General features: G+C 42.2%; 2 protein-coding genes across 5 annotated transcripts in view; one reads left to right on the top strand and one right to left on the bottom strand.

Moving 5' to 3' along the window:
* The window catches only part of LOC119211439 (neuroligin-3), a 99,541-nt gene that overhangs the window by 53,922 nt on the left and 24,961 nt on the right, over window positions 1-20,658 (bottom strand). The gene's annotated exons all lie outside the window — the stretch shown is intronic.
* On the top strand, window positions 10,186-19,858 carry LOC119228889 (uncharacterized). Its single transcript, XM_037488875.2, has 7 exons — window positions 10,186-16,659; window positions 17,028-17,375; window positions 17,447-17,645; window positions 17,913-18,136; window positions 18,412-18,559; window positions 18,662-18,771; window positions 19,101-19,858. The coding sequence occupies exons 2-7, from the start codon at window positions 17,118-17,120 to the stop codon at window positions 19,407-19,409; spliced, it is 1,248 nt and encodes a 415-aa protein (XP_037344772.2). The 5' UTR covers window positions 10,186-16,659; window positions 17,028-17,117; the 3' UTR covers window positions 19,410-19,858.

The raw sequence follows: 20,658 nt of genomic DNA, 5'->3' as shown, positions 1-20,658 counted from the left end.
GCATCCTCCAGAGTCAGTTTGCCCAGAGGTTACGAGGTCGGATTACTGACCCCGACAACAATGCCATTAATGGCAAAGGAACAGACTGAGGCCCTAATGGAAGAAAGGACTGTGAATCTTATTAGCGTGACATCTTGTTTCGCCCGGTGCTCCAGCCTCCCCTCTGGCTCGGCGATAGCATCAGCGGCAAAAACGGTTAGCAGGTGCAGAGCGGAAATAAAGCCAATTGTCTTGATCGAATCGTCCCCGTTCGTCCACCCTTGGTCTATTCCTTCACTTCAGCGTCTGCTAACTGGCTGTGTTGTGGATAATCCTATATAATGTCCATTAACGCTCTCTGTGGTGCTATCAAGACATGCGCGGATGACAATAGTTTCCTCTTCTCTTTGATGGGTTAACCACGCCGCAACAGCTCCCACGTTAAGAGACAGGCGCTTAACGGCTCTTGCTGTCTGTGAGTAACACCCTGTGGTCTAAAATCACGCAGCCCTGCTTCCTGTGGTGACCCTTGCAGCGGTGGCAGGTTTGTTCCCTACCAAGCCCCTGAGTAAAAGCCTTATCTCGCCCCCCCACCCCCCCCCCCCCCCCCCCTAGCCCGAGCATGGCACCTGGCCTGATTGGCGTGGGGAACAGCCCTGAGTGGCAGGATCCTGCTCTAATTAAACCGGCTCGAAGCATTAGTCCCGCTCGTGAGCAGTGTGAGCGTTTTGATAATTAACCACGCAATTCATTCATTATTTAACTTAACGAGGCGGCTCAGTGGCTAAACATACAGTGGCGCGGAGGCCTAATTTGGGGAAATGCCAAAAAGATATTGAATATCTGAGATGTTTTTGCCACGGCCACCTGTTAAGCTCCTGGATGATGAGGATTCAGGAAAAATTACTGGATATTTGTTCTTATTAACTTTGAAAGTGTCGGCTGATGGTGTAAGCAAACACAGCAAAGCATCCTTATTTTAATGTCTATTAAGTTCAAATGAAATGTAAGTCTAACCTTCCTAGGCTCCTTAATTCAGCTAAATGGGCTCCAGCGGAGGCTAATTTAGCCCTTTACAACATGGGGGGAAATGGACATTAGAGCAGTGGTGCCACCAGCAAATGGCACTGGACCCTGACTTGTTTGCATAGAAAATGTGTTCTAGCCTTCTATCTGACAGGGGTGAGACTTTCCCTGTTATTAAAAGCCTCGCAGTCCTTTTTTTCTCCAAACTATTTATTCACATTCAATTGCTGGCATTACCATTATCATTCTGACCCCCGTGGCATTGTTATTAAATGTAAATGGGGGGGGTTGACATTAAAATGCAAATGCGCAGCACGTGAAAGCAGGCAGTCAGCCTTTCGCAATTCCTGCATGAAGAATGTTACCTTAGGAAAGAATGCATGTAGATACCAGAACTACGATATCAAACCATACACTTAGGACCCAGGATGATCTTGCCCGGGGGGGGGGGGGGGGGGGGGGGTATACTTCTCTAAAATGATGGTGGGAGGAGGTTCAAGTTGTTGTGATACAACCCTGCAAAATGATTGAGTCAGTCGATAATCTGTTTTCAAAAGGCCCTTAAAGCAGTATATGTAGTAATTCATACCATATTCTCAGCTATACAACATACGACAGCTGGAGCCGCTGAGCACAGGCACGGTTTGACTCATCCTGCCTTTGCCCTTTCATATTTCACCAAGGCCCCGTAGCATCCTCGATATATTGTTGTTGTTGTTGTTGTTTGTCGAACAGCCAGCTTTGGTGAGCTTAACGCTTCAAGTAAGTCAAAGACACGGTTCCTGTACGATTCAGGCACCACGCTGACACGCGACATTAAATCGCAATTTAACGTACATGGTCGGACACTTTTAACAGTTCAACTAATATGATCTGTGTCATTGAATTGCTGCCACTCAGGAATCAATATCCATTTGAATCCCTGTCAAGCGCTGTTAACTTGTTTACTGATATTAAGCACGAGTGAGATGGAGGTATATAGCCCGTGGCATTTCGCTTCCAATGGAAGCATTAGACTCACGGGTGTGTTACAGCAACAACGAATTGAGTTACACGTGTGTTTTTATATACTGGAGTCTGTACACCCAGTATTTTTGATTTCATTAAAAATGTATGGAATACCGAGGTCTATTTTCACGTCTATGTATTACTCTAAATGGTTAATGGCCAAATGTACTGTGCATATGGGAAATGTGCGCCTTGTTTGACTTCCATGTAGCTGGGTTACTGCTCATGCATTTATATTGTCACTGCAGATTTAAGGACTGCTGAGATGGGGAGAGCGAGATTAGAATATACAGTATCAAGTAAAAGCCTGGGAAATCTATGGCATTGTTGCGAGTGTAAACCCGTTCAAACAAAGCATTCGGCTTGCTGTTTCCAGCGCAGGGATATCGCAACACAAATCAGACAAAGCCGGAGTAAAGCCACTTCCTCTTCCTCCACTGTCAGGCAAAAGAATAGCAAAAGCAGACTTGTAACTGTGCTCCACTAACCCAGAAACACATTATCATAATTGTTCCAGCTGGCCTCTGGGGCACCCTTCACAAAGATATGACCTCTTTACAAGTCAGGACCTCAGCGGCGCGGCCCACCCCGGACCCTATAGGAGGACCCCGGCTGTGTGCCGTCCCCTTCTGCACGGGAGCCCTCCCTTGAGAGGGGAAATCTAAAGCCACCTCCATATCTGTCTGTGAGTCATGTTTTATGCGTGTCAGGGCACGCACACACACACACACACATGCACACACGGAAAACATCAAAGACCCAAACACACTTTTGCTCCGGCGCACACAAAAGTCAAACACCCTCAGACAGCTCTATTTGTTCTCCCCGTCCCCTTGAAAGTGCACCCACACCCAATGAAAGGCGAGACGGGCCGCGTGTGCTTTTTCAACCTTTCTCCTTCCTGGACAATCTAATAACATCAGACTGCGGTGATGCAGCAAGGTCGGCCCCGGTCCAAGGTCACTCTCTGCTGGGTCCTCGGCCGTGGAGGTGTTTCATGGAGGAGGGGGGGTGGGGATGCGGGCCCACACTGTGTCAGATCAGGTCTTATGCTGGATCCAAGAGCCTTTCTGATTACCGTACAATACCTTCAACATTGCTAATGAGAATGGAGAGTGATGAGGTCTGTGCCATTTGAAATATTTCTGTTATAATAATAATAATAATTGGTGACCCTAGAGAAAAGTCTAGTTTTTTTCCAACAAATGCAACAAGAAGCTCTTGGTGCTTGTGATGAGGTCCGTGCTGATGTCGACAAAATAGAAGCCACCTAAACAGCTGAGCCATGAAGAATTAGGCACTCATCAACTAGGATCTTATCAGCGGGCAAGTATGATTAGAGAGCAGAGCCACGACTTCTTATGCAATGCCGTTTGGGGGGGGGTTGTAACAACAATCTCTATACTTGCTTTCTACCTCCATTCACCAGAGTCCTCGCTCTGCTGTTTTCTGGGGGACATGCCAGGGGCTAATTGTTAAGAATTGAGTTATTGAGCTGTATGCCCTTCTCCAGCCCCTGAAGGACTAACACCAATACAAATAGCTTCCAAACACTATTGTAATTCTAGAGGAGAGCCGCTGACTTACCCCAGCCATAATATTGTTCCAATAATTGGAGCTCACAGGCCATCAAATATCACGCTGGTTTGTACAATTGATTCAGACAGGCTCAAAAATGAAAAAAAAAAAAAAAAGAGCACGCATTTGCATTTTTTCCACCCGTATTTTACGATGGCATTCCTCTGCATCTTTAATGATGGGAAATTCTGGGAGGCGAAAGCATTCAGGCAATTTGTCCTTGACTAACTTTTGTGTATTATGCTATGCAAGGCTGCTCGGAGAAACACAAACACAAACACATGCAAACAGTGTGCACAACCAAGCGGTACCATTTGGCTCCGAATGCAATGATTGATATTCGACCTCCCAACCTGCAAATGGAAATGCCTCGATCAGAGCGCACCTAAACACCGTAATTGGATGTATAACACAATCGGTTGATTTTGCAGCGGGGCGCGAGGCGCGCGTTTGACACATCCTGCGGGCCCGGGCTCCGCGGCGCCGAGACGAGGAGGGAGCCGCTGTATCGCAGCACATCAGTAAAGGCGGCGGATTACTTTTAGCAGCAGACTGCTGACTTGGCACGCGGCAGAATGAGGTTGAGTGAAGGTAAGTGGCAGAGCCAGATGATAATGAAAATAGCTGTGATAAAGATGTAATGGTTGTGGGATCGAGGCGAAAAAAAAACCCCACTCATGAATAATATCATAACGAAAGTCTGTGACGTGGATGGACTCGGCTCGATAACGCGCAGGCAATCTGCGAAAAATGGATCCCCGCCCGACTCTCGGTGCGCCCGCTGCTCTTATCACCTGCGAGCAGGACGGGAAGCAGCAACGCGGCCCGTCAAACAGTTGTCGTTTCGGGAAGTGTTTGAACGTGTTTTTAAAGCATTTCAAGTGCAAACTGAGTTTAATTAGAATGGCTGCTGATTGCCACCGCTGCGGGGGAAAAAAAAAAGACGAGTGGCGGGGAGATATCAACGGCGCCTCGGTGTGGGCCCCTCGTCTGGCTGGACGTCAAAGTAAAACAAATGCAACAGCTGGATGAAACAAACTGTGACTGTGGGGGAGAGATGAGGCGAATCCATCATACTATAGAATCTGCAGCTGGTGTTTCAGTTTGTTTGCATTTATGAATGATGAAAGCACGGTACCATGCGCAACGCATGTGAGTGTGTGCAGGAGTAAAAAAGGCATGTGCGTGCCTCTTGAGATGAAGTGGAAGGAGGATGTCTTTAAGCCGCGATGTCGCTGCACATGTGAGAGAAACTTACAACTGGAAACTCACCCCTTTTTCTCGTGTTTCATGTTTTCTTTTTTGCTTGCCGTTTCTTTGTTGGTTTCTCTCCGAGCGGCAGCTAAGTGGCGTAATTGCCGAGTGTAAATGTGCAAGCCGCCCCCCCTCCATGCTCCCTCGTACATATAGAATGTACCCAAAGGGAAGCGTGAATAATAAAGACTTCAAATGACAAGCACGCAGCAGGGTTAATGATAAAGGTCAACTCGCCAGCATGCAGCCAGTGAGTGTAAAGGACAAGTGGCATGGGGGTCAAAACCCACGTGGGCTCCTGGCCAATATACGGGAGCAGGACCCACTATTCTCCCCATCCAGACGAGAGCCGCCCCTCCGCAGCAGCCTTCCCTGAGCGGCTGCCACGTGCTGCACCCTTCACTGATGCTTTTATTAGCCTGCTACGTCGCGTTAGCGTTGATGGAAACTAATGCGGTTTGATGTGGGAAAACACGTCGAGGCTCATATCTGCGTAAACAAAAAAAGTTACAGACGGTATCGCGGAATATAATGAGCGTGGAAGCTTGGTACAAAGCTGGCGAGGTGTTTTTTTTTTTTTTTTTTTTCATAACACATTTCAAGAGCAGCAGGATATTCAAGTGCAGCTATTGAAAAGATTGAGCAAGAGAGAGAGAGAGAGAGAGAGAGAGAGAGAGAGAGAGACGGCGCTCCAGAGGGCTTTGACAGGCAGATGCACGGAGAGAATGTCAGCTGACACCTGAAGCCACGCAACTCCAACAAGACATTCAGGATTTACCAACACGCTTTGCTTCTGTTATTCATGAGAAAACTGCCATTCGCTCATATCAGTCCAGCATGATATTTACAAGAATGCCTTGAACTTCTGTAGCCTGCGAGGAACAAAGTCTTTTCGTGTTCGCAGGACTAATCTCAATTAAGCCCTGCTGTTGATTAAAAAAATCAGTACAGCATTTACACTGTAAAATAAAAAAAAATAAAAAAAATCCAACAATATGAGGTCTGAAGGAAGTCATTTGGCCTCTCTTCCTTGTTTTAATTAAATTTCAATAGCTTAGTATTTCATTTTGCTATGTTCATTTTCTTTTATATTTTTTAATCCAAGATAGAATATCTGGCTCATAATGTTCCATTTCATCACAGTCTTACTGTGACTTACACATTGAGGCTTTTTTTTTTAGCTCTTTAGCTGGTGAAACGAACCCTTGAAAAACAAATGATCCTATGATAATTATTACAAATCAAATTGAGGGACAAAAGCTTAAAATAGAAGAACTACTCAACATGTAAACATCGCTAGCAGTTCATTTTGATGGGAAGATCTCCAATTTTTAAAGGACGTTTTGACTTTATATTCATGCACCGAGCTTTCTCTGCTGAATCTGAATCTTTTTGTGACGGCATTTTACTTTGTTTACCATGATTTTTACCCCCTGTTCATCCACACGCTGTGATTCTGGCTGCTGCTGTTCTTCTTCTATTTTACATTCAAATCCAAACACATCAATCCTCGGCCACAACAATGAGACATTTGGAACTTTGGTCATAAAGCACCAAATTCTGTCAGGATGAGGGTCCGGTTTTCTGCTATGCTGGAAAATGGACACTCGGTGCTTTATCAATGTATATACATATTATTTTGTAATCTTTTGACTGCACTATTATTTATAATGATAATAATTATAAACGGGGCTGACTCACGCTCTGATGGACGGGGATGGCGCAGCAGGAGACTGATTTACTTCAACTGAAAAGCCTCATCCTTTTTTTTTTTTTTCCTCCTGCGAAGCTCGTTATACGTAACCTGTTGTTACAAATCATAGTTACTTCGTCTTAGAGAAAGCGGCGCAGCCTCCACTCCAGAGAGTTCCTTGATTAGGTTGATTTTTTTGAAGTTATTTGTGTTGCCAATTCTGGTGCAATATTTGCATGGGCAAAGAATAGACATCGACGTTGTTTAAAGTCAGAAACTATGAATGTGGTGCACAGTGTAGCATAGTCTACCCAAAGTTAAATTACAGGATGCCACGACCGCTTCACAAGGTTCTGAAATGGGGCTTGTGGGTGTTTCCCGACTCAAGCTCTGATGGACAGCCATGCGTTCTGCAGGAGATTGATGCTTCATATTTACATATTTACCTTGACTGATCAGCCTCATAATGTGACACCTAACGTACAGTTATTGGAAGGTAAATGTGTTATTTCTTGTGTCACTGTTAATAATGTGTTTTTTCTGTCTTACTCTGAGTCTCCCAGTCAGCCACCATTCCCTTGTAATTTTGCACATTGGACCAAGCGGGTTTATTTCTAGAGGACCAGTACTGACCTTGAAGAAAAGTCAGATTTAGTTTCTCTACACAAAAAAAACAACAACTAATCAGGCTCATACAATGATGCCTACAGGCAGGTACAGCCCCCCCCCCCCCCCCCCCGTACCTGAAATGACTACAAAAGTTACATAAGCAGAGGGCCTGAAAAAAAATCCTTGTACACTGGCTTAACACAACAAAGCCCTTCCAGTGTGTTCTAATTCTCTCCTCATTTCTGGGGTTGAAACGGAATAGACGGGCAAAGGAGATGGTGGGAAAATCCCACTTGGATCAGTTATAGACCAATCGAGGCTCCAAAATACTGGCAGAGATGAAGCTGGACTTGAAGTTGAGCTGCAGCCGTGTCTCGGTTCGCTGCAGAGTGTAAAGACAAAGAGCACCTCTTGTTCTCACCCCCGACGAAATGACTATAGTTTCCTCATCGCCAGTTGAATAGAAATTCCCTTATGCGTGTTACGGCACATTCAACACCATATAAATCCCTATACAATGAGAGAAGGATGGTACTTGCCTGAGGTTTAATAGAACTTGTCGTAATACTACTGTATTTGCTTAGTGTGGTCCTTATGTGGACACTCTGTTTCTAAGTGGAAGCACTACAGTGGACATCTGGATATGGAGTCTCCATCACTAGCAGCACCTTCATCATCTGGCAACTTTCACTCCAAGCAGTCACGATTCTTGCCAAATGTGCATTCATTCTCGCCTCTGTCCTGTTCTAATAATACCAAACTCCCACTCGAGAGGTGTGATAAAGCATTGTGGCCAGACCTTGTTCAAGTTCTGTCCCTCCCGAACTCCCCCCCACCCCCCACCCCCACTCTGAACGGTTCCACCCACTGTACAAGTGCATCATTGAATGCTGTTATTTTGCTCCCACTCCATTCCATTATCCTAACACGTCCACCTACCCTTGCTTGGCAATCTCCTCTCCTACCGCCTCAATTGACATCTTCGCTAAACCAACTATGTTCTCCTCCCCCTTTTCTTCTCGGACTACTTTTGTCAATTCCTCACCCTGTCCAGACTCTCGCCTCCCGCCTGTGTGAGCCCTTCTGCTGCAGTGCTCTGTGCCTGCCACACATTGCAAGGCACGCTGACCTTGGCGGTTAGGCACGGCCGCTGCTATGATTAATGCCTTGACAAGACGAGAAGCAAGTACCTCCACCTGTCTCACCAGCATATATCTTCTCACACACATCATTCCTGTCTCAGGACACTCCTCATGGTGCACCAATTGTGCCTTCCTGATGTTCCCTGTACCCCCCCCTCCCCCCGCCCCCCGCCCTCCCTCTTCTGGCCTAAACGATGCTGCTGAGAAAGTAAGTGGGCTCATCTGCAAGGGGTACATGCTGGTTTCCGTTCGATAAGGTCGGTACGTGTACCGCCCTGAGAAAGAGGTGCTTGTGTGTGTGTGTGTGTGTGTGTTTGCTTTTGGAGTTGTGAAGTTAACACTCCCTCAAGGACAAATGCACTAAGAAGAAAAGCAGGACTGCCATTAGAAGCCGCAGACTCCCTCCTCGGGCCCCGAGAATAGAGCAAAACCGAGCATTCAAGCAATGAATCACCGCTGATAGATCTTTCCGGCGCCATAAACAAGAAGCCCCGATGCAAGATGGGAATAGACTAAAGTTAAATAAGTCTCAGATATACAAATATTCACCTTCGGGTATACAGTACATCTCGCTTGTGTTATCTACTGACAGAGGTATTTGTTTAAAGACCTCGTACGATCATATGCACTGTTTTCATTCAATTGATTTTCATTCCGAGGGTTGATTTCTCAGCGGAGAAACAAAATAATAATTAGCAGCTACCATCACACAAACTTCAATACTTATTTTCTGTTGTTGCATTTTAAGCCCTAAATGTACTTGAGTTGGGTTGTTCTTGGTTTTGCAGGATTTGGTGCTACAACTTTTCAGATGTGTTCAGATATCTTAGTTTAAGTTGTTTTGTGTGACCCTGGGGAGTATTATGACACATCAATTATAACAGCTCCACTGTGAAGGGTGCTGATGTCACGAAGCCGATGTTCTATGTAACAACGCATAAACAGTTGAGGTGACCTTCCATTGGAAACCAAGGTCATTTCGCAATAGCTTGGTGATAAACCAGCCCAAACACCACCAAGGATAGCAGGTCACACAACAGCCTCTGTTGGTGCGAATATATTTTGGGATTTAGTGGCGTGGCTATTAAAAGGGCATCTGGCTTTGAAAGAAAAGGCGCAGAAAAAACTCTGACAAAACTCTGAAATGTCTATCCGTGCAAGTAAACAGCCTCGGCAACAAAAAAACAAGGGGGGAAATAGCTTAATCACTACATTGGCAACACCTGCCGCTGTGCATGGACTGCATTATGAATTGCCTATTGAGTACTTTTTATGAGTCACACTCAAAGACACTCAATTTAAGGACCACTCGAAAATATGTAAAACTTTTGGCACAAAGGGTCAAACCTGGAAATTGCAGCGCTACACCTGAATTAGTATTAGGTGATATTTTACTGGCGTGGAAATCGAAATGCCAATATTGTGTTACTCAACCATTCCACATCCCTGCAAGACGGATGCTGCGTAAATATGAGACGTCTTTCCGTCACGTCGAACACGCCAATCTCTTCCCGCGGAACTCCAGATTTTGCGTGATTAAACATAAAAATAATGTTTATTAAGGTTCAGGATGCAAAAGAAAGCTTCACAAAAAAAACACATCTTCCATCCCCGGCAGTAAAAGGTCAAAACATCCATCAATAAAGCTTCTCAACCACAAACACTGACACGAGGTTGACATTTTCTTTCAGTGAAGCACCGTCGCATCTGTGCACTTCATATTGGCTGAAGTGCTCCGTTCTAACATGAGATGCTGCATGAGACCCCTTGACCAGATGAAAGAAAATGGTCGGGGGAGCTCTTTGATGTCTGCACTGCAAAAACTGATTTTTAAGAAAGTAAAAAAGCCTTGCATCTAGATTTTCTTTCTTATTATTAGTCTAAAAAGAATAAGAATCTTGCCAAGCATTTTTCACATCAGAAAAATTGTCTTATTTTGATGAAATATATCTTAATTTTTCTTAATAAGATTTACCAACTAATATCAAGTTAAATTTAACTAGGTGTGGACATATTTTGCTAAATATTCCAGCAATACGATTATCGTCCTTATTTTAAGATTGAGACCACTTCCACAACTTCTCAATTTAAGAATCTTAGGAAATGACAGCAATTTATTTCAAACATGAAAGTATGCAGTTTGATTAAGAACAATTGTATTCAACAGCCAAATACAGCCAAAAACATAAAATGTCTAACTTTTCAAGTATATCTGAGCAACAGCTGTTGTAATGACAGAATAACAGTGCCTTTTACAATGCATCAGATGAGGCTTTGTGCAGCTCAATCACATCCCTGAGGTAATATTTCATTGGGACATAGACTATATCCTTGTGAGTAAAGCTGTAATATGGAGTGAAATCTACAAGGTTATCAACAGATACAAGCTCCGTTGCTTGCGCTAAGTTTGGGATCTCGATTTGATATGCCATATAATCTCTATCATAACAAATGGTGTTGTACGGCATGAACTCAAAACAGTACAATGATGAATTGATCACATAGATATTTCTTAAAAGTCCAAATTCGGGCAGATCAGAATTAACATCACACACAAATAATGACTTTTCCCGTATGTATTTGTTGCCATTTAGATTAATCCATTTTACAGACACAGCATGGTTAACCTCATCATTTCCAAGGAAGGCTCTTGTTTTTTCTTTTAAGTATGACATGTTTGTTATTTCTGATTTTGGTCCCAATGTGCAATCATTTGAAAAAATGGGGTGTTCAGAACTACTTACATTCTGACAACATTCATACATTTGATTATGCCTTATTAAGGATTTGCAAACATTTTTAAAGTTTAGTTTTGAAGCCCACTGTTTAAAAAAGCAATGCTTTGATTCAAATCTCATGCACATATGACGAACCATTGGTCCCAGTTGCTTAATCTGAGATGGCACATGAATCAAATAATGTTGCTTTGGAGTGATGTTGTTATCTGGGAAAAGGTTCTTCATGTGTTTTAGGTGCTGTTCAATAAGTGATTTTAATGTGTTGATAGTCTGTACACTAATAACAGGAGCAAACAAAATATGAACTATCTCTATCAGCTCAAGAATGACTGTGTGGTACTCACTACCTTTTACTGCATCAATTAAAAATGGCAGAATTTTAAGAAGAACAAGCATTTGGCCCGAGGACTGCTTTAATTTATTGTCATTGGATGCTAATGTGCTGTAGCTTATAGGGCTTGGTTTATCTCTGACATCATGTGGAGAATAGGGAAATGCAAGTAATGCACCATTGAAAATATCCAAGTCAAGTTGCCCTAAAAGTACTAAGTGTTTCATCACACACTTTATTTCTAATGGGGCAATGCCTTCCAGTATTACGTGCATGATGTCTTGTGGTGTTTGTTGGATCAAGTTAAAAGCCGGGAATTCTACTAGTTTACTCCTTCTGTTGATCCCAAATGTAGTTTTTAAACTGTTTCTAAGACACTCCGTATTGGCCTTCTCAATATCACTACACTGCCGCATATGTCTCTCTATTGTTCTTTCTTCAAAGTAATCCTCATCAAAATACAATTGCATGTCCTCAAATGTACATTCACATTGCCTACATTTCTTGAAAGCAAAACCAACACCTTCTTTAAAACCACAAAGCTCATGCTGAGCTAAAGTGTCCCCACAAATCGAAAATAATGCTCCATATATTTCACGTTCACCATTCCCAATTTGAATTCTAACACCTTCATAAAGCCTTACCAGGTCCTCTTGAAGCCGTCCCAAAATTGCATCAACTCCACATTCAGACAGTTGGCTCTTCCTTGCAATGGCGAGTAGGCGAATCGAAGCCAGTTTTGATCGATATTTTGGATTAATGTTTCCAAGTGTATAGTAAAACATTACCAACTTATTCTTGGAAGCATGAGACCCAAGCGGATTGCAAAGTTCAATGTCATCAGAGTAAAGGATTATTTGTAAGGCAGAGGGCCGGGCAGAAAATAAGGGGTGTGATTTCACGAATTCACCATCTGTAATGTCATACAAATAGCCACTTCTGTATTTCTGTGGCTCATCTATCATTGACAGGACTTTTGGATGGGACAATAATTGTTCCAGACTTTTGATCAGAGGAACATAGTGAAAACATTTGGGTCTGGTAGAGAGGACTCTTTTTGCTCCTTTTTTAAGAAAGCAAGCAGTATACCCAACAATAACTTCCTCTGACTCTACAAAATGGAAATGATCCTTAATCACACAGTCCTGCCTGTACGTTGTTGAAACAGAGGCAAACGGATCTTCCAACTGGTCAAATACTGCCAGAGCCTCCTTTTCAAGTTCACTTCCCTGATGTTGATGGAATACTCTTTGTAGCCGACTCCTCAGATTGGTCACCAACAAAGCTTGGTACTGTTGCATTGCTGCCACAACATCATTCACACCAGTCTGAAAAACAGGGCCAAAAGGACAGATGCAAATTACATTACATCAGAATAGTCCAATGTAAAACATTTTCATTTTGTACTAGCCTTTAGGGCCAGATATTGCACCACCCTTTCAATGAGCAATTTTAGAGGAACGTAAACTACAATATTTATTTTTTAAAAAGGGGAAACAATTCACTCATCAATTGAATGATGGGGCAATTAAACATAATGCCAAATACATGTCTAATTTAATATGCAAAATCTAATTTGTGTTGGGCAAAAGAAAATGCACATGTTTAAAAAATAAAACATTACAGAGATGTCCGTTGTATTACAGTAAAAAGAAGCTGCAAAGGGAACAGACTAAATGCACAGCAAAACTGAAAAAATTATCAATGCAGATGAACTACCCTTGAGAGAGGCTATAATTAATTTTGAGAGGTAAGCTTTATAGCAAGAGCACTCCAGGCTTTGACAGTTGATAGACAAATGTAAATATTATTTAATGATCAGATTTGAGATTGCAGAGGATCACCAAAGACTAAATTATGTTAATGTTGCATGCGGACAGACCTGCGAAAGATGGTGTCTTTCTCTTGCACTCAACACAATAGCAGTAGCTTGTCTGGTCAGAATGTCCTGGCAGGAGGCATCCTTAAAAAAGAACAGTCAAATCAGATGCGTCTAATATGTTCAAGCATCTTTTGGTCAAATGTGTGAGGAAATGAACCTGCTATAATCGCAGTATTGGCAGATTGTATGGGAGCAGGGGGCTGCTAGGGCCAACTACAGTTCAAGATCAAATATGAACTACTGACCATGACCAACAACAATATACCCAGAAAAATCAAATGACAAGAAGATACATGGAGCATTAGAAAAGATTGTTATTGTGTGCTAAAGAAAAATATTTACATGCATACCTCAGATTGGTGTGATTTAGAGGGGCCATCTGCAGGCTCACTTGGCAAATCTGGTATGTTCAAAGCTGTTTGTATAGTACAGTCACATGTCTGGGACATAGTAGGGTGCCGTGGAGAGGTGAGTTTGCTGTTGTCAAAGCCAGAGTACAATGACACTGAATTGTCAAAAGCCCCAAAATGCTCGCCGATGACAGGATCAGGACAGGGTTGCTCTCTGTTCTCCACCATTGCATCCTCCGTTGGTCGCTCTACGTTATCCACCACATTTTCTGCTGGACTCTCTCGGTTTTCCACCATTGCATTAGTTGGCCTGTATTTGTGGACATGAAAATATTAGAAGAGCAGGGGCCCAAACTTATAAAAGTCTTTGTGCATCAAAATACTTTTGCTACATTAGAATAATGAAAGGTATCGGTTTTAAAAATAACTGAGGAAAGGGTTGGATCAAACATTACAACAACTCACATCATATATGCCCATAGCCTACTGCAACTTTGACATCATGCATTTAAGGCAGTATTTCAAAAACATTGGTAAATCATTAGTTCCGGTGTTCTGTCGATCTATGCTGCCTTGTCGAAAAATGCTACCGTAGCGCAAATCGATGGTAGGGTCTATCGAGTCGCGCTTCCCTATCAAAATAATGAATTATTATGTGTTCCCATTTCGAATTGTGCAGGCAGGCTGAATCCCATAGAGGCATAACTCTAACAGTATTGACATCATATGCTTATTTGACAATATTTTGATACTTTATTGAATATTTCAGTGGTGGCGTATTCTGATAGACAAATATACCCTATCAAATAATGCTCCCCCAACACAATCATTATATATTGCACCACTACTCACTCCATGTGCACTGTCAGGAGATAAGGAGCATATTTTGATATTCTATTAATGTATATTTATTGAATATTTCAGTGTTTTTACCGCATGTCCGACCTGCTAGGTTGCATAGATTTATGGGCGGGGAATCAGACCACAATTGTGCATGCGCAGAACCGATAGGTAGCATAGATCGACAGAACACCGGAAATAACCTTGCTCTTTTTCAGTGTTAAGTGCAATATATTATAGCACTTAACGTTAAAACATCCACGAGTCAAACTTGTAAAGCATTCCCCGTATACTGGCACGCCTTTGGGGCGGCATTGAATCATTATTAAATTAAAATTACATATTATTGAGCAATGCGCGCCTCACCAATTGAAAACCGCTCACTTAAGTAACGCATAGTGATTTACCTATATGCCCACACGTTGTTAGTGTTTAAATCCATCGCTGATGTGCGGTCCAGTCTCGAGGTGTCCATCCTTCTTCCTCCCCTTGAGTTTTCTTCGAATATGATACCAAAGTGAGTTGTAGACACGATATTCTTTGCTACAACCATCGATTCCACAAACGACACGGAAATCTGGACTACGACTATGAGCCGAATTGATATGACTCAATAAAGATTTGAGGGTTAGACCCACAAAAACAAAGCAGATAACGCAACGCCAAATCATGATTTTCTAGTTTAGCTAGCTAAGCTAGCTGGCTTGTTGACGCAGATAAACAACCCTGTTCCCACTTCCCAAACACGCACAGGTCTGGGTAACGCCAAAGCGTAGCGTCCCCTTGGGGCGACCTGTTTGATTTATCACATATACTCATCAAGGGAAAGTGTCTATAAATATGTGTCTCATAAGAGCAGCAACCAGTCATTAATCAATGATCTCATACATTGGGCTTAATATTGATTATATTTTAGTAAAAATAATTTTTATTAGGAAAACGGGGCAAACTTAAGCTGTTTCGGCCGACCGCACCCCTGGCCCTACCCTGAAAATGGTATATTCCAAATGTGGTCGCGCCATTGTGTAGAGAATTGGGCGCGCAGCGTTTAACGGCAGTCTTTGGATTTCCAATGCAGCTACATTTTGTTTGCTGCAGGAGTTTTAGGAATTGCGGTTGAGCTAATGGATCAACTGGACGAGGTTGCACTTGCTACACTAAGAGGTAAGATATATTAAATCATCTTTTCCTAAAACTCGTTTTTATTTTTGAACCTACCTTGCTATGTTGGCCTGTGTGCTAAAACCCATGTTAGCTAGCTAGCATGGCTGAAGATATTCTTATTAGGGATGGCCCGATACCATTTTTTTTCCAAACCGATACGAGTATGTGTATTTACATTTGTGTACTTGCCGGTACCGATACTTTCGGTAACATAGTGCGCGCTGGCTGTCACCCGGCGGGCCGCGAGTTTCACGTATGTGAAAAGCACTTGCGGGCCACATAAAATGACTTGGCGGGCCGGATTTGGCTGTGAGTTTGACACATGTGTTTTAAACTATCAATCTGATTAATTTCGAGATGCATTTTTTTACAATAAGATGCGTTATCTGGAGCGAGGGGCGCCCGCTCATTTAAATCCGCTCGAACCAACTTTCGGTGGAGCGACGCGGTGCACCGGCGAGGGGGAAGAGCCACCTGGGACACGGCAGGAAACGGCTGCACCCGGCGTGCGGAGGGTCCGGGCCGGCCTGATTATTTAAAATCTTTCACATCGTCCGGCGCTCGTCCAGGATGCGCTTAAGCACCTGTTCACACGTAACCCCCCCCCCTAAAAACATTTTCTCATCGAATCTACACGATTCATGTAGGTCACCTATTTTGTTTTCAAAACGGCGATTGAGCCCAAACCGCCGCATTTCAACTCAAAATAGGTAATGTACGTGAATCGTGTAGATACGGTACAGGTGTCTTAACGGTCGTTATCTACCGGACCGAATAGCAACTCTGATATTAATATAGCTTTAATAAATATACCATATATAAAAACATTTTTGTGTTAGCACTGGGAAAATGTTGACTGGAGCAAAATCAAATCAAATTTGCCCATAATTGAAAAGCTCAGTATTCAGTATCTTGGCACTAACTGTATATTTTTCTATAGCTGCCAGGATTGGTGAAGACTTACTGCCTTCCCTCTCTCGAGATGAAATCAACGATCTGTTTCCTGGTCCTGAAAACTTTCACAGGCGGCGGGCAATATGGCTTGCTGTAAATAAAGATAAAAAGGTCAGTTCTATGTTATGCACATTAATTTAAGCTATGATCAAATGTAGTATGGCCTACAGTGCATCCAAGTGCGTCCATACATCTATGTGACACCATCAATTTATGAATCTTTTCATTTTAAAATGTATTAGCCAAAACGTTTAGTCAGTTTAACAATAGTGTAAGTCCTTCAGCTTGATCTTTGTTTTTTCAGGGCTTTTGCAGAAATAAGTACATAGATTTGCTGTTATATAACAGTTTAGTGCTATTGCACAAGGGTGTCGTTGGGCTTTACATTTTGGATGGGCCAAAGAGCAAAACTAATTGTGTGGTAATATATTATGACAGAAAGTTATCCTATGAAATATCTAAATGTAAATGTATTTTAGGTGGAGACTGCTGCGGAACTACCACTGCCATCAGTGACTGGAGGCAGTAGTCTTTCACAAGAAGAGCCCAAAATTTCTAAGTTTGTGGTTATGTCCAGCCCGGAATTCATAGTTTACACAGACAGTGAACTTGAACAGGTGCGACGTGCCTACTTTGAGCAGAAACGGATGGGGACTGAGAACATTGTGGAGTTATCTAAGGAGCTCTTCTGCCGGCTCATAAGAAACACCATGTGTAATATGATCGCAATTGCAAGAGCTACAGAAGATGCCAGATATCCCACCAAACCAGAGGTCAATGCCATGGCAAAGCGGTTGGTGGAGTATTATCCGATGGTACAACACTGGGTATGTATTTTTTTATCTCCCCTTTTGATTGTGAAAACATTGTCTGAATGTTTACTGTTTTTACCTGGCAGGAGTATGTTGCCAAAAAGCTCATGAAGAGGCTTTCAAATGTAAAAAGCCCAAAGAAGGCTGTTCCTCCTGCAAAGAAACAACGGCAGGAAATCGAGGAAATGACAACGAGTGACTACGACGGGGATTCGAGTGCTTCTACGGTCATTCTTCAGCAGTCCCCAGTCAGAGCCAGCACCCCAGTTCAACACCTGAATAACAGTTATGAGTCTATATCTTTAACTTAATACACTTGTTGTGATGCATTTTAATTTTGAGATGTGTGGGAGAGATTGCTATGCTAAATCTACCAACAAAAGAAAATATAGTCCATGGGAAATGCAATTGCCTTGCAAAAGTATTAGTCAATCTTTTGACTTTTGTCATCCCAGGACTGAGTCCTGTTACCTGCTATCGTCTTCCTACTTAATTAAGAAATCTAATGTTGCTTTTTCCCTCTAACCCCACCCTCTATTTTTATTCTTTCAGGTGGTTCGGGCGACGTCCTAGACAGCCAGAAAACCCAGGCAAGGCACTACACGACACTGCAACAGATGTGCCGGTCCAACAAGCCAAACAAAGCTTCAGTAACCCATTTGCTGAACTTGGAGTTTGAGTCAAGAAGACTCTTCATAACCTCTGACACTCTAAAGGAGCAAGACCGACCCAGCAAGATTCTGGAGGCCTATTCTTGTTTCAAAGACTTGGATCATGTAAGTAAATCCCGTCGTATCAAGTTTCTACCTTTTTGTATAGCTTTCGATACAGATTTGGGGCCATAAGGGGCCTTTTAAAATAACAATTTCTTATGTTCACCACCACACAGCAAATTACAATGTATATAAAACCATTCTTATTTTTTCATATGTAGTGTCTCAACTGTGCACTGGAAAAGCAGTTGATTTTATTTCTTATTGTACATTTGTATAGTCACAATAAAGGGCATTATGTTATAACCATTGGGTTTTGTTTTGTTAATGTCTTTCAGGTCTTAGATGAGTTGCAAAGGATAATACAGCCAAACAATGCCCACTACGTCTCAGAAATGAGGAATAGATGGAACGACTTTTTTTCAAAGGTCCAATTTTATGGGGTGATGAAAAAAGTGATGAAGCCCCCTAAAACATTGGATGGAGGTGAGATCACTGTATACCTTGATTTGTCCACGTATATATTTCTGAGATCTCATGATGAGTGGTTATTCACACTGCCTTGTGTTGTGCTTTCTGTCAAAAAAGTGGAACATGCCACTGCTGTTTTCAGAGCCCTGCCACTGCTCTTTCCATCCAGCACTTTGCCACCGAAGAAGCTAGGCGCATGCAGCGACGCGGTTTTCCATGTCCTTACGGTGAGACTTGAAGTATATAATTTCAGTTACTCATGCACACCATGTTAGGGCTGCTTGATTATGGAAAAAAAAAACATGATTATTTTGGTCATTATTGAAATCACAATTATTCAACATAGAAAATATCCGTTTTGACAAACAGCTACAAGTTGGACAACCATAATTCGCCTTTAATGTCCTTGCTCATTTTACTAACAACAACAAAAATACAAAAAGGAACATTACTATGTGTTTTCATGTTGGTTTTGAGCGATATGCACTTATCTGTTTAGTCCAGGAGCAGGTTTGTGTTACTTGTGATTTCCTAAACTTCTGCTCTTGTCATCTAGGCTTCAGAGAACCCAGACACGTACTTGAGCAAGCGGCCCGTGGCTTGTCCAGTTATGCTCGTCTGTGGGGATAACTGCATGATTGCAATTGGAAACACACCAGTGACCACCTTTGACAGGAAGAAGTTTGATGAAGGCCTCCTTTACCTTTTGGGGTATTATTATTGTCTGCACCTCACTTATCCAAAGTTCATTTCCACCATGCTCTCAGTATTGCAAACTGAGGTTCTCCAGGACTCCCTGCATGACCAAGATTCAACTGCTTCCTACAAAAAAGCCATTGCCGAGTGGAGGGCCTTCATTGAGTGATTGACTATCTCCAACATTTCTTTTCAGTTTGAGAGTCAGACTCGTTAGCCGCGTTTGTTGATGTCATTGGACGTCCTTTAATGAGTAAGTGCATTACTCTGAGAAAATTGTTTCTGTTCGAGGAAAAATATGTTGCTGTCAGTATTCCAGCTGAAACGTTTTATTTTTATTCTAACTGAAAATATGCAGGTATTCCAGCCTCAGAACAAAGTACTTGGTATTGGTGTGATGGTCCTGGACTCAGTGAGGGGATTGATGGATGCAACACATGTTGTTGAGTGAGAAAGAACTGCATTAAAGAAGTAAATGCTAAAACAAGATGCTTCTGTTGACTTAATTTGAGACTATCGAACTTGGTTTCATTGTGCTGTTTTAATATATTGTCATAAACTTTTTTTTGGCAAGTTATTAACCTTACTTCAAGGTATTATTTCTTAAAGTCAGCTAAAATAAATTAACAAAAGGCTTATTTTAAGATTTTTGCTACTTATTTGAAGATATACATTCTAATGGTCAGCTAATTTAGAGCCTAAATTCCTCATTTTGAGTTACTCTGTCTCAAATAAATTGCTTGTATTAAGCTGAGTGCTTAAATTCTAGACACATTAAGATTTTTCAGTGGCTAGACTTTTTTTCTAGTTTTAAGAATTCTAACATAGTCAAATTGTCTAACCCCATTGGCAGATTTTTTTGCTCAATACAAGATCCTTTGACTAGATTTAGGAATATTTGGCTTATTTCTAGAGTGGCCTTTTTTGCAGTGTGTGTTATGCATATCTGCTATTTTGGTGGAAGCGCTGCGATAATCTAAAGATGTTTTTAAATCTCAGGCCAGTGCCACGGCAAAGCTGGTTTTGCATAGTGGAAATCACTACTGTACCATAGAAATTGATTTCTTAATGTCACAGTTTTCTAAAATGTCATGCCTAGGAAATATAATGAGCTTTGTTCCTGTTTCCATTTGTTGTAGGATGAAAAAAAAGGACAAATTATCATCAAAAAAACATCAGCAATCTGAGTCCAAGTCACAATAGTGACACTTTAGCACAATGCCGCTGTGATGACACTGAAAGCAGGTGGTTCAACTTAGAGACAGCATGTCAAACAAAGTGTATTTTATATACCAGCCGCTCAAGATAACGCATGCCTCATGGTAATAGAAAATGGAAAAAGTAATTAATCAGTACGTCCTTCTGCAGCGATTGGACGGACGATGTCAAAGTTGGAATTGAGTCAATATCGATAAAAT

This window comes from Pungitius pungitius, chromosome 2 (assembly GCF_949316345.1).
Source record: "Pungitius pungitius chromosome 2, fPunPun2.1, whole genome shotgun sequence".
Lineage (NCBI taxonomy): Eukaryota > Metazoa > Chordata > Actinopteri > Perciformes > Gasterosteidae > Pungitius > Pungitius pungitius.
This window is presented reverse-complemented; position numbering and strand designations above follow the sequence as displayed.

What these genes read in the sequence shown, in the direction of transcription:
- LOC119228889 (XM_037488875.2), top strand. Translation starts at nt 17,118, where the DNA reads ATGTCCAGCCCGGAATTCATAGTTTACACAGACAGTGAACTTGAACAG. An exon ending in GTTTCAAAGACTTGGATCAT is followed by an intron (nt 18,137 to 18,411) that starts GTAAGTAAATCC and finishes AATGTCTTTCAG; the next exon opens with GTCTTAGATGAGTTGCAAAG. An exon ending in CGGTTTTCCATGTCCTTACG is followed by an intron (nt 18,772 to 19,100) that starts GTGAGACTTGAA and finishes CTTGTCATCTAG; the next exon opens with GCTTCAGAGAACCCAGACAC.